Genomic DNA, 14173 nt, shown 5'->3' with positions numbered 1-14173 from the left:
ACAATATTGCCCTATGTTCATGCAATAAAATATTTGAAAGTAAAAATTGGTTTAAACATATTATAGATAGACTTATTCTATTATGAAATTGAACCTTGTAGCTTCCGTATTAACACTAATGGATACAGACATGACAGATGAAGGCAATAATAGTGAGCCAGATGATGGACTATGTACAATCCAGGAATCAGAAGAAAATGGTAAGTTACAGCTACGTATAAGTAAAACAGAGGTCGAATTTATCACAGGATTAACAGATGGCAGCACCCTCTTTAATGATGACAAGCCAAGAGACTGAATTTAACATGTGATTAACATTCTGATCAGTCAAGGTTTAGAAATAAATAAATAAAGGTCTCTGAGAATTGAAAACTTGTTTACAGCATGTTTTGATAAAATTTGATTAACTAATAATAAAAGATTATAGAAATGCATACAAGTTTTATTCAACTTGAAATTTATTGATATTTTATGATTGAATTAAGGTCTTTATTTTAAAGTTAATTTTGTTTTGATTGTAGATGAATTAAGTCAGTCTTTATCACAGTTAGAGATGGATGATAGTGGAACAAGTCAGGAAGACGGCGGCTTAAGACAATACAGTCAGGATATTGAAGTAAGTTACAGAGATATAATATTGACTTGATCATACTGCTCAGGTAGATACACATGATATTAGAAGATCACATGTGACAACATGGGAATACTTAATAGAAAAAGGAAGATGTGGTATGAGTTCCAAAATGAGAACTCTCCATCCAAATAACAATTTATAAAAGTAATCCATTATAGGTTAATGTACGGCCTTCAACACGGAGCCTTGGCACACACTGAACAACAAGCTATAAAGGGCCCAAAAATTACTAGACGTGTAAAACCATTCAAATGGGAAAACCAAAGGCTAATTACAGGGTTTGGCTGATATTTTGTTGAATAACCTCATTGGTTGATAATTTGATTGCCTTGAGTATAGAAGGTTGTGGGTTTGATCCAAGGCAGTGTCAAATCAAAAAACTTGACAATGTTTTTTCTGCTAAACACATGGTTTTAAGGAGTAAGAGCAAATACTGGTTTTCTGGAAAACAGAATAAATTATCTTGTTAGTGTGGCATGCCTTCTAGTGGACTCTATCATCCTCATCATCATCTATTTTGCTAGAACAGCTTGTTGAATAAATAATTTGCTGAAGCTTTGCTCTTCACTCACTGAAAAATAAAACCTGTATTAGATTACTTGCCTATGGTTAAAGAAAGTAATCCAGATATTCAATCAACTTTCCTTGCTTTTATGATGAGATGAATTGAGCAGATTGATTTTGTATTTACCTCTCTGTGGTTCTTTTCACCTAGAAGTTTAAAAATCTGTAATTCATGAAAAACCTAAAATTCTGTCAAAGAAGGAATAGTCCTGCAATAAATTTATGGGTCCTGTAGATAGAAATTGATCAAAAAGTTGTAAAGTTATCCAACTGTCATCTAAACTTATGATTAGATAAATAAGAAGATGAGTGTCAATATGACAACTCTCCATTCAAGTCACAATATGTGAAAACGTGGAGCCTTGGCAACAGGGAAAACTATATTAAAAATGATAAGCAAGAAACACTAAAGAACCATATCAATAAACAACAACCCATACATGTGATGGACTGTAAAATTCAGATCAGGAGATTTGGAAATATTGGTCAGGAGTTTGGGCCTCAGATCAGGAGGTTTTTTATCAACATATTTTTCAACGTAAAACTAACCATATGATGTAAAAATCTGTCTTTTTTGTGTTTTTTGTTTTTTTCTTCAATCTTCCTTGTGAATGGCATTAGTTAAAGTCTGCATGTATAAAGGAATGATTAAGAAGAATCATTTTTTCTTTTGTTTCACATTGTTGATTGCTGATGAGAATCTTTTTTTTCTTTTGATTGCTGATGATGATCTTTTTTGGCATTGGCTTGAGATGTAAGAGAGATATGTGCTATACATTTATTACATAATAAATAAATAATAAATTAACAAACAATAACAGTTGTTGAAATGGATCCATGCTTCTGCTTGTGAGAAGGGATCTCACCGTGTCTGGTAATGTCATTACGACCCCCATAACAGATTTTGAAGTCTACTTTGCAAGTGGTGCAGTATGCCTGGTCTTGGCTCTTGGACTGGGTTGGTATCATTTGAAGTCAGCTTTCCAGGCATTGTTGAACTTTGTCAAATATTTCTGTTGTTTTGAAACTGGTGTCTTTGAAGACGGAGATAACTGTCGTTTTGGCATTTTGAACACATAATGGTGTACAAAATAATCATGTTGCTTATATAATTTTTCAGTCATCTTGTGTAGCAAACAGCTCACATTGAGCTGAAACCATTCCTTTTTCCAGTATTTTCATATACAATAAATGTTTTTCTCGGCATCAAAAAACTTCCGATAATTGTTTAGACAATAACATTCCTTTTTCTATCACTGCCGGTATTTGTCGGTATTTACCGTCCTTTACCTTTAATCATCCTTGGCATGTGCCATAAACAGAAGTTACATAGAGTAATTGATAATCCCACACCTTTTGATTGTTCAATCAAACTATTATCACTTGTTAATTAGCCTTTAGCAAGGATTAAAATCTCCACATGTTGCGTAATCAGGTTACACCGGATACGTTCGATAAACCTTGTGTTTTTACAACTTAACAAATCTTAAATTTTGTAAACAAAATAGTAAAAATGGCAACTGAAAATTTTCATTCATGAAATTTTTTCTGCATGGGAGTTTTTCCTCTTCGACGGGAGGACAGGAGGGGACCCCTGAAAACGGGAGTTTTGTACTCCCGTCGGGAGGTTCACATGTATGACAACTGACAATGAACAGCAACACAGGTTCAAAGAAATGAAGCAGATTTAAACGTTATAACAGACCCCGTCCTTCACCCTATCCTGCAGTAGTTGTGAACATTACAGTATAGAAAGACACACTATAAAATATCAATTGAAAAGGCTTAACCCAATCAAATAAACGAATTAAAAAAAAAAAAAAGAATAACATTGAATGAATAAATCTGATCTATGACACACTATAAAAACTATTCAAATAAAAAAGGGGGCGACAAATACGTCTAAAATAGGTAGTTTTGGAGTTTAAATATTGCGAGAAAATTGTAATACTGTAAAGAAATTAATAATGGTAAATTATATTATTTTTAAATTTCTAGAAGACTTTTTTTAAACCTCAATGTTCCTATGTTAACTATTTCAGGCCCAGTATGCAGATGAAAGTAATGAAGATTACATGTCAGAGAGTGCTGGAGAAGATTTTGAACCAGAGGTAGGTTTTGTCATCACTATGTATTCAGTTTTATTGCAAGCAAATTAATAAGTAGATTAGCAATGTAGGTCTTGGAGTCTCTAGTTTTGAATATCAAAACTTGACTTTCCATGTTTATACGCTAATAAGAAGAAGAAAAAATGATTAATTACAATTGAAATTTTAAATGCAATTGCTACATTGATATAAAAATATTTGTTGCTTTGGACTTTTGTCAATGGGAATTAGTTATCCCCCCGAAAAAAATGATTTTTTTTTTTTATAATGTGAAAACTTGAAACTTTATTTTATTTTCAATTGTCTCATTTCAGGTGAATGTTATAACTGGTGCTTCAAAGAATATTAAATGTCAAGAAGATGATGACTTCCTGTCTGCATTTGACAAAATGATGGCTGACAATATTCAGGTAAATTTAAAAAACAACAACATACAATCAAAAAGATAAGTGTCAAAATACAAATGCATGATTTAACAATCTTGTTCATAGATTGTATTAAAACGAGTGATGCAGATAAGAAAAGTTCACTGTGTTAAACAACTCCCTTGTTTGCTAGTAATTTTATATTTAGTAATTTCTAGTGATGGGAATATTAAGAATTCCTTAATTGATCATTGGTTTATTTTAGATATCTAATCACAGATTGTTAATAGATTGTGATATATTATTTTAATGAATGAGAGATAGTGCTTTTTATTGCCATTGTTTTCAATAAGCATGAATATAATGCACAACTGCAAATAAATAAAATTTTCTTTGAAATGTTACTTCATTTATGATAAACAAAATAATAGATGAGGTACATTGCATGAAATAATGATCAGAAATAATGTATCAGATAAATTTTAAATAATTTTAGGAATTTGAAGTCCTTTCATTACTAGATGTTCAATATATAAGTAATCATTACAGCACAAACTAGCCATTTATCATCCAATGGTGACAAACACATTATGTGGGAGGTGAATTGAGTTCAGTACATAATGTTTCAAACAATTTTAAAGTCTGACATGCCATTTGATACAATTAATCTGATTCTGCTTCTCTCAATTCAGGCTAGATCTCAGGAATCCTTAAAAGTACCACAGATGGACATCGCTGTTCCTACACAAGCCAAAAATAAAAATAAATATAATTGTAAGTCAGATAAAAAGTAATATAACTATTTCAGGGCATTGAATTGTGTGTTAGAAAACAGGATATTTGTGTTTATCTTGCTAACTAAATGAATCCTGAAATTAATATAAGCTCATATTCTCCTCTTTTTTGGAGGAGAGTCAAAAGCCAATACAAAATGTAGGGGCTGAATATAAACATTGTGAAACCAGTTTTATAAGCCAGTCTAATAATATATATCCTATTTATATTTAAACTCTGAGGACAATTATATGCCTATTTACAAACCTGTTGCAGTGCTTTTTAATTTGTCAATTTCTTGAAAAATTAAAGAACAAGATTTATTCAGCACAGTGTGGGTCCCTTTTCAAATGATTTCTATGTCTCAAGCTCAAGAAATGGGATCAAAATTGACTTTTTTCCTAGTGATGATTTTCTCTTCGACATCATGTTTTTGGTGAATGTAATGATTCATACTCTTTATGACAGATGATGAACCAAAAGAAGAAAAAGCTTCCATTGAGTTTATGTTGATGACTCGAAGAGGAAACAAACAACAGGTATTGTTTATTTGAGTCTGTGTATATAAGTGTAGTATCATGAAAGGTATTTATAAGATTTAAGATAACCAATCAAGGGAAGATAATTTTTAATATAATATTTTCTCACAAAATATTTCGTTTATTATAAAAAAGAGTTCCTTGTGTAAACTTTGATATTTCCATACCAGCTCTAACACGACTTATCCCATTTTTAACAACACTTGAAGGAATGATTTATGTAAGGTTTTCTAAAGGTGATCTGTATTTGATTCATACTGTATAAAAATATCCCTGGTTCAGAATCTTTCATTCTGATTGGACTTTTTGTATTAATTTTCTACACTGAAAATACATGGTGTAATATTTCAACACTTGTGGTACCAAAACTTTTATTAAACCTTAAAACAATACAACATATATATTATTTATATTGTTTATTACAAATAATCAAAATTCAATAATATATTTGTTTTCAATATTTCAGTTTACCAATATTAATGTACCAATCTCAGCAGAATTTGCAACAAAGTTCAAAGAAAGGACACAGGTAAACTTTATCAAAATCCCTAAAAAAAGTTATTTTGAATTAGATTTAGAAAGGATTTATGCACATACTTCACCTGCCAAAAAACAAATAAAAAAGTGATGAGAGAAGATCAAAGATGAGATGTTTCATACAAATTGAAAAAAATTGTCTGTGTTTAACTTCATACATGCCTTGATATGCCAGGGATTGTTAAGGAGAGAAAATTATCATGTGCAGTCTGTGCAAAAGCTGCATGTTCTGGTAGCCATTTATTAGGGCCCCGCCGAAAAGGCGGGTCGCCCTATAGTGATCAGTCTGTCCGTCCGTCCGTCCGTCTGTCCGTCCGTCTGTCCGTCCGTCCGTAACACTTTCGTGTCCGCTCCATATCTAGAGAACCATAATGATTTCATACTTTATACTTTACATGTATATTAACCACCACCAGAGGGTGTGTCATGATGTATGTACAACTTCCTAGGTCAAAGGTCAAGGTCAAAAACTTTGGTTTCAGTTGACAACCTTGTGTTCTTTGGTGAAGATCGTGTCCGCTCCATATCTAGATAACCGTTATGATTTTATACTTAATACTTAACATGATTATTAACCAACACCCAAGGGTGTGTCATGATGTATGTACAACTTCCTAGGTCAAAGGTCAAGGTCAAAACCTTTGGTTTCAGTTGACAACCCCGTGTCCTGTGGTGAAGATCGTGTCCGCTCCATATCTAGATAACCGTTATGATTTCAAAGTTTATACTTGTCATCCATTTTAACCACCACCAGAGGGCGTGTCATGATGTATGTACAACTTCCTAGGTCAAAGGTCAACGTCAAAAAAACTTTGGTTTCAGTTGACAACCCTGTGTTCTGTTGTGAAGATTGTGTCCGCTCTATATCTTGAGAACCATTATGATTTCAAATATTATACTTGACATCCATTTTAACCAACACCAGAGGGTGTGTCATGATGTATGTACCACTTCCTAGGTCAAAGGTCTGTCTGTCTGTTGGTCTGTCCATCGCTAACAAATTTGATCCACACTATATTTTGAGAGGACAGCTGTTATTATTTCATACTTTATACCTGACAAACATTTTCAACTTAACATATATATTAAATGTGTCATAATGTATGCATCCTAGGTCAAAGGTCAGTCCGTTGGTCTGTCCATCCGTTCGTTGTTCTTAACAAATTGTGTCCGCTTTACCTCTCGAGAACCGTTAATATTTCATACTTTATACTTGGTGGGTCATAATATATTGAAGGCATAATTCTAAAAATATGTGACAAATATCAATTGGGCAGCATCTTTAAACATTGTTCAAACATCAATCCATATATCCAGAAGTCACCTTAGAGTAGTCAACAATGAGTTCACATCATGCAGTCATATCACTATTATACTATGATGTAAGTTGAGAGTATTTATCAGTTTTAACTTAAAATCTTAGATTAAAATCACATGTGAGACTATGTAATAACTTCCAAATAATGCTTCATATCAGATTATCCATACAACTTATTTACCCCACATTATTGACAGCGGGGCCCAAAGAGATGGCTCCCATCTCAATGAAATCTAGTTAGTACAAAAATAAATACTATTTCTATTTAGGAAATTTCATTATTTGTCTTACCTACAACAAGATAAAAATCATGTTATATTTCTGTTGATATTTTATGCAGGCTGAAAAAGCAGAAAAAGAAAAGATGAAGCAGGTTGTACTTGGTATCCATGAACGACAGGAAGAAGAGGATTACCAAGGTGAATTAAAAAAAAACACAGTTGTGGAAGTAATGTCCACTGGTCTGTTTAAATACACCTTCTCAAACTCGACATGGTCTTATTCCTGTAAGGATTGGATGAACTCTATTGAAAATCAAATATCTAAAGTCAAAGTCATTTCATATCTAAGATTGCAAGGAAATGTTCTGCCTTGCTCCAAGGCAAATTTGTAGGCAGGTTATGTAAATTAAACACAGTTATGTTACATTTTTTAAGCAACTACATAAATGGATTTGCGATATATGGCACCAAATTTCATCTTCTTATGCCATAATATGTGACAAATATTTTAAGGTCCTTCAATATTCTATTTCCTGTTTGTTGAAACTGATTTTTAGCTCAAGTGAGCTTTTCCCATCACTTGGCGTCCGGGGTCCGTTGTCATCGTCCGTAGTCGTCGTCGTTAGCTTTTAGAAAAATCTTCTCCTCTGAAACTACTGGGCCAAATTAAACCAAACTTGGCAACAAGCATCATTGGGGTATCTAGTTTAAAAAATGTGTGGCGTCACCCGGTCAACCATCTAAGATGCCCACGGCTAAAAATAGAACATAGGGGTAAAATGCAGTTTTTGGCTTATAACTCAAAAACCATAGCATTTAGAGCAAATCTGACATGGGGTAAAATTGTTTATAAGATTAAGGTCTATCTGCCCTGAAATTTTCAGACGAATCGAACAACCCGTTGTTGGGTTGCTGCCCCTGAATTTGTAATTTTAAGTAAATTTTGATGTTTTTGGTTATTATCTTGAATATTATTATAGATAGAGATAAACTGTAAACAGCAATTATGTTCAGCAAAGTAAGATTTACAAATAAGTCAACATGTCCAAAATGGTCAGTTGACCCCTTCAGGAGTTATTGCCCTTTATATTCAATTTTTATCTATTTTTCGTAAATCTTAGTTATCTTTTACAAAAATCTTTTCCTCTGAAACTACTGGACCAAATTAAACCAAACTTGGCCACAATCATCATTGGGGTATCTAGTTTAAAAAATGTGTCCAGTGACCTGGCCATTCAACCAAGATGGCTGACATGGCTAAAAATAGAACATAGGGGAAAATGCAGTTTTTGGCTTATAACTCAAAAACTAAAGCATTTAGAGCAAAGCTGACATGGGGATAAATTGTTTATCAGATCAAGATCTATCTGTCCTGAAATTTTCAGACAAATCGAACAACCCGTTGTTGGGTTGCTGCCCCTGAATTTGTAATTGTAAGGAAATTTTGATGTTTTTGGTTATTATCTTGAATATTATTATAGATAGAGATAAACTGTAAACAGCAATAATGTTCAGCAAAGTAAGATTAACAAATAAGTCGACATGACCGTAATGGTCAGTTGCCTCCTTCAGGAGTTATTGCCCTTTATAGTCAATTTTTAACCATTTTTCGTAAATCTTAGTTATCTTTTACAAAAATCTTCTCCTCTGAAATTACTTGGCCAAATTAATCTAAACTTGGCAACAATCATCTTTGGGGTATCTAGTTTAAAAAATGTGTGGCGTGACCCGGTCAACCAACCAAGATGGCCGCCATGACTAAAAATAGAACAAAGGGGTAAAATGCAGTTTTTGGCTTATAACTCAAAAACCAAAGCATTTAGAGGAAATCTGACACGGGGTAAAATTGTTAATCAGATCAAGATTTATCTGCCCTGTCATTTTCAGACAAATCGGAGAACCTGTTGTTGGGTTGCTGCCCCTGAATTTGTAATTTTAAGGAAATTTTGCTGTTTTGGGTTATTTTGAATATTATTATAGATAAAGATAAACTGTAAACAGCAATAATGTTCAGCAAAGTAAGATTTACAAATAAGTCAACATGACTGAAATGGTCAATTGACCCCCTAAGGAGTTATTGTCCTTTATAGTCAATTTTTAACAATTTTCATAAAATTTGTAAATATTTATTTACATATTCCACTGAAACTACTGGGCCAAGTTCATTATAGATAGAGATAATTTTAAGCAGCAAGACTGTTAAGTAAAGTAAGATGTACAAACACATCACCAAAGCACAATTTTGTCATGAATCCATCTGCTTCCTTTGTTTAATATTCACATAGACCAAGGTGAGCGACACAGGCTCTTTAGAGCCTCTAGTTTTAAAGTGTCATGCACAAGCTTTCATCATTTATTTCTCAGCTACTACAAAGTCATACTTAAACATACTTTTCTTTGTATCATTTAAAAAGCACCCTCACTTTTGCTCTTGTAAAATTTAATTGATTTATATATTCACTGCAAAAAAGAGTCAAAGCATTAGCTGGTGTTTATTTATGAATAAAACCGATGCAATAGATTTACAGTAATAGAATAACAATAATATTTAGATGACAGATTTTTTAATGGATATTTGTATTTCACAGAGATGATTGCTTCAATGAATAGACAACTACCTACTGTCAATGCAAATAGAGAGAGGAGAGTAAGGTACCAACACCCTAAGGGAGCCCCTGATGCTGACCTGATCTTTGGATCAAAGTAAGTAGTCTATACAACACCATAAGGGAGCCCCTGATGCTGACCTGATCTTTGGATCAAAGAAAGTTTTCTATACAACACCCTAAGGGAGCCCCTAATGCTGACCTGATCTTTGGATCAAAGAAAGTTTTCCATGTTATGAAAGTAAATAAGTAAATAATTGATACTAACACCTTAATATAGGCAACAGTGGTTTACTGATATTCAAATCTCTTAGACCTATTAAGAAGACAAATCAAAGTAACTAACAAAAAATTGAAGAAATTGCATAAACTCAAAAAGGAGCCAGCCCTGCTATGCATGCATCACCCTCCATGCAAATCCACACTCAGTTCTTTCTTTTCAAATTTCAAAATCTGGTATAGGATGATATTTGTAAAATTACAGATTAGACAAATATTCTGGTATCTTTAGATTAAAGACTGCTTAAACATGTTGCTAGTGAATTGAGTCACTGACACATTGTATCAGAATCCCTGATGATAACTGTAAAATTTAAAAGCTGTTGGTTTCATCCTCATCCTTATAACTCTGTTGGAGATTTTTTTGCATAAAATATCACCTGATGCTGACCTGATGTGTGAATAAAACTTAAGTATTTTATACCAATACCCAAAAGTGCCAACATAAAGGAGCCTTGTACTAATGTTATGTTTGGAATGAAGTGAGTATTGCATGTGAAATCCTTATTAGTTTAAGAATAAGGTTCAGTGATTCACATTAAGGTTTTGATATGTCAATTAACTCATTACTTTTTATGGTAGGGGTGTTCTATTAAAACATACATGGAATCCTGAGAATCACTTTGAAAACAGGATGAAACCCATAGATACAATTTTAGAGTCCTGCATACTTTTTAAACTTGTACACCACAATATTTCACACCTACTCATAGTGGTAAATTATTGCTAACAGTTTTTGTCTGCTGTCTATTTGATTTTAAGCTTTTGGGATATCTGAAAATCAACCAATATAGTGGCTATTACTTAAAATAAAACATACACTTGGCTATAAGGTACTGATTAGCTTTAAATATGGTGTTAGTCAGCCAATTTTGTTTTCATCACAATCCTTGCACTTGCAAAATTTCATTGAAACAAAGTTTTCTTTCCCCTTTTCAGCCTTCTATGCAGATATTAATCTTTTATTTGATTTATATTTATGTAACCATTTGTTACAAATAAGATATTGGTTTCCTGATTTTTTACCTACTTTTGTTATAGTTATTTGACTGTTGCATGAAAACTGTATTATTAGAAGTTGCATGAGTTTTGCTGTGGTTTATACCAGTGTTATCTACTTAGGGTGATGTCAAGCAAAAACAAAAATCATGAAAATTATTTTTTCTGATCAAATTTCCACCATCTGCTTAAATTATTGTACATTGATATATTTGGTTAATCTTATTTTTACCCAATTAATCCTAGTTGCATGAAATTTACATATCTCTGTTATTTTTTAGGCCTATTTTCGAGGCAATTAGCTTGTATTTATTAATTAGGTGTATGTATTTGACTTGGATGGACCATGCGAGGGCTGTATAGCCAGTCAAGGTCGTTAAAAACTTCCATCATCATCATCATTTGACTTGGTTATTTGTGAAGTTGCCTCAAATATTTATGGGAGTGGCTTTCTAAATATAATGCATTTTTTTTATTTAAGCAAGTTTTTCAAGTTGCTAAAAGGGTTATGGTTATATAGGATTCAAATAACCTAAAATTGTGAGAAAAAAAAAATAATATTAGTTTTTAGAGTTTTGAACATATGATTTAAATTAATGTTGTGTTATTTATTTCTGATAATCTGTCAAAACACATGTTTTTATTTTTTATTTTAGATAATTTAGTGCCATAAAGGGTGCCATAAAGGCCCAGTTTGATGTTTCTTGGAACTGATCAATATCATATTGAATGTTTTCTTTCAGAAAACGCTGAGTAAAGCCCTTTGACAAGACTCTCCGTGAAACTCAGTGTCAAAAGACACACCAAACAGAAAACCAACCAATCAGCAGTGATGAAAAGAGGGATCAGTGACAAATAACCAGAAGAATAAAAAAACAAATCAAAGCAGGACAAGGATACAGTCGTGATTGAATTTGATGATTTGAAATTATTACCTAAGCTTGGGACTTATATGGGTGCTATTGTTGCAATGAAATATTTTGTTATGTTTTTGGATAGACATTTATAATATTATGTTTATAGACTCTTACTTCTCAGATCTTTAACAAACTAGACATAATTTCAAATTTATCTTTGTCTCAGTTCTATTATTTTACTAACTCTGACATGAATTGTTTTCCTTATTACAAATTAGTTAACAAATTTATTTTATCTCTATTAGAGCAACTCAGTTAAACAATTTATCTTAGTTTTACAGACCTTGTTATCTAACTAAGTTATATCCAGACTCTGAGAAAAAAATGAAAATAGACGGTTCTTGAAATCTGATGGCTTCATAATAGTACTACATACATCTTATGTGAAAAATCATTGTACATGTTTGATTTCTTGTTGGTAAAAGTTGAATATTTCGTGCATATAGATAAATACGAAAATGTGAAAAAATGAAACAAAAATAGAATTTGTGAATAGCAGATATTGTCAATTTCTCTGTGTTCTTGAAATGAATAAAGTTAATGACTCAAAGCCTCAAGGTTTGTTCATTTATTTCTGTTGTATATTTAAACCTAATACTGAAGAAGTCTCTGACTTTCCAGCTTGGGAACATTGTATACACTTTAAGTTTTTGCCATAAGTCTGACTTCTGATACTCTGGGAAGTAGATGGTAGCAGGTTCATCATTGAAACAGTCATATATACTATTTTAGTGGAAGCTATATAAAAATATTGCAAAACATATTGATATAGTCTGTTTACTTATAACATTTGACATGCATATCAATTTTTTTTTAAGTTGATGGCCAATAAGTGGTACACAAAATGAATGAGTTGAAGGGTACTTGTCAATATGACAGACACAAAAAATTAAGTTCACCGAAATTATTTATGTAGCCCTATTTTTAACCTCAATTGTAGACAATGTGTTTAAAGTTGACACAAGTACCATTTATTGAGGATTCTTTTATTTTTTGTGGATATTGTTTTTAATGGATTGAGGAAAAATTGCATATTTGATTTCATGCTTTTACCATAGTCTTGTTACAAGCCTATAGAAAATTTGTTCTTGGGTAGACATTTCAATTCATAGTTTCCCTTTATCCACAAAATCCTCAAGAATTTGCAACTTATTATTATGAATCAATAGTAACCTCATCATAGATTAGAAATAAACACTGATATTATTTTCAAGGCATCTGACATAAATAAAGACAACAATAGTATATCACTGTTTGAACTCATAAATCCATAGAAAAAAAAAAACTGGTTACAAACTAAAACTGAGTGAAATGCATTTTCTATTAGTGATAAAATGTAGATTTATCAAATGAAAGTTTCATAGCTTGTACCAGAGCTAAAAAGAAACATTCCTGTTTACAAAAAGGTATGCACGACAAAGGTCAAATATTTTGGCCACGAGCATCACTGAAGAGAAATGTATTGTCGAAATGCGCATCTGGTGCAACAAAATTGGTACCGTTGATTTTATTACTACCACTGGGTCGATGCCTCTGCTGGTGGACTATTAGTCCCCGAGGGTATCACCAGCCCAGTAGCCAGTACTTCGGTACTGGCATGAAAATACGGATTTTTTGTGTTATTAAAATTTGCTGTTTCAAAATATTAGAAATTTATTATAAATTAAGGAATGTATCTCCCTCATGCAAAGCTCTGATTCCTTTCACAAATTTGGCTATACTTTTGGACCTTTTGGATTATAGCTCTTCATCTTTTATATATGCTTTGGATTTCAAATATTTTGGCCACGAGCATCACTGAAGAGACATGTATTGTCGAAATGCGCATCTGGTGCAACAAAATTGGTACCGTTGATTTTATTACTACCACTGGGTCGATGCCTCTGCTGGTGGACTATTAGTCCCCGAGGGTATCACCAGCCCAGTAGCCAGTACTTCGGTACTGGCATGAAAATACGGATTTTTTGTGTTATTAAAATTTGCTGTTTCAAAATATTAGAAATTTATTATAAATTAAGGAATGTATCTCCCTCATGCAAAGCTCTGATTCCTTTCACAAATTTGGCTATACTTTTGGACCTTTTGGATTATAGCTCTTCATCTTTTATATATGCTTTGGATTTCAAATATTTTGGCCACGAGCATCACTGAAGAGACATGTATTGTCGAAATGCGCAACTGGTGCAACAAAATTGGTACCGTTGATTTTATTAATTTATTTGCCTTTTGGTTGTCATATGGAAGAAGGGAGTTGTTTAATAAATAAATACACCATATCATTTCTTTCTAGTACATATAGTTTATTTGAACTT

The 14173-nt window shown here is 32.4% G+C and overlaps 1 protein-coding gene across 5 annotated transcripts in view; it reads left to right on the top strand.

Moving 5' to 3' along the window:
• LOC134691203 (regulator of nonsense transcripts 2-like) overlaps positions 1-12418 on the top strand; it is a 64523-nt gene extending 52105 nt beyond the window's left edge. For 4 of the 5 annotated variants that reach the window (XM_063551565.1, XM_063551576.1, XM_063551538.1 and 1 more), the window contains 10 exons: positions 102-200; positions 522-616; positions 3241-3309; positions 3621-3716; positions 4364-4445; positions 4914-4984; positions 5451-5513; positions 7180-7258; positions 9649-9763; positions 11688-12418. In XM_063551565.1, coding sequence (XP_063407635.1) covers positions 102-200; positions 522-616; positions 3241-3309; positions 3621-3716; positions 4364-4445; positions 4914-4984; positions 5451-5513; positions 7180-7258; positions 9649-9763; positions 11688-11697 — 779 coding nt within the window. In that variant the 3' untranslated portion in view covers positions 11698-12418. Of the gene's footprint in view, positions 1-101; positions 201-521; positions 617-3240; positions 3310-3620; positions 3717-4363; positions 4446-4913; positions 4985-5450; positions 5514-7179; positions 7259-9648; positions 9764-11600 lie in introns of all 5 variants that reach the window. The other variant, XM_063551557.1, reaches the window with a different exon arrangement.
• Positions 12419-14173: the final 1755 nt, after the last annotated feature.

This window comes from Mytilus trossulus, chromosome 1 (genome assembly GCF_036588685.1).
Source record: "Mytilus trossulus isolate FHL-02 chromosome 1, PNRI_Mtr1.1.1.hap1, whole genome shotgun sequence".
Classification (NCBI taxonomy): Eukaryota; Metazoa; Mollusca; class Bivalvia; order Mytilida; family Mytilidae; genus Mytilus; species Mytilus trossulus.
Note: the sequence above shows the minus strand (reverse complement) of the source record. Positions and strands in the feature narration are given on the sequence as shown.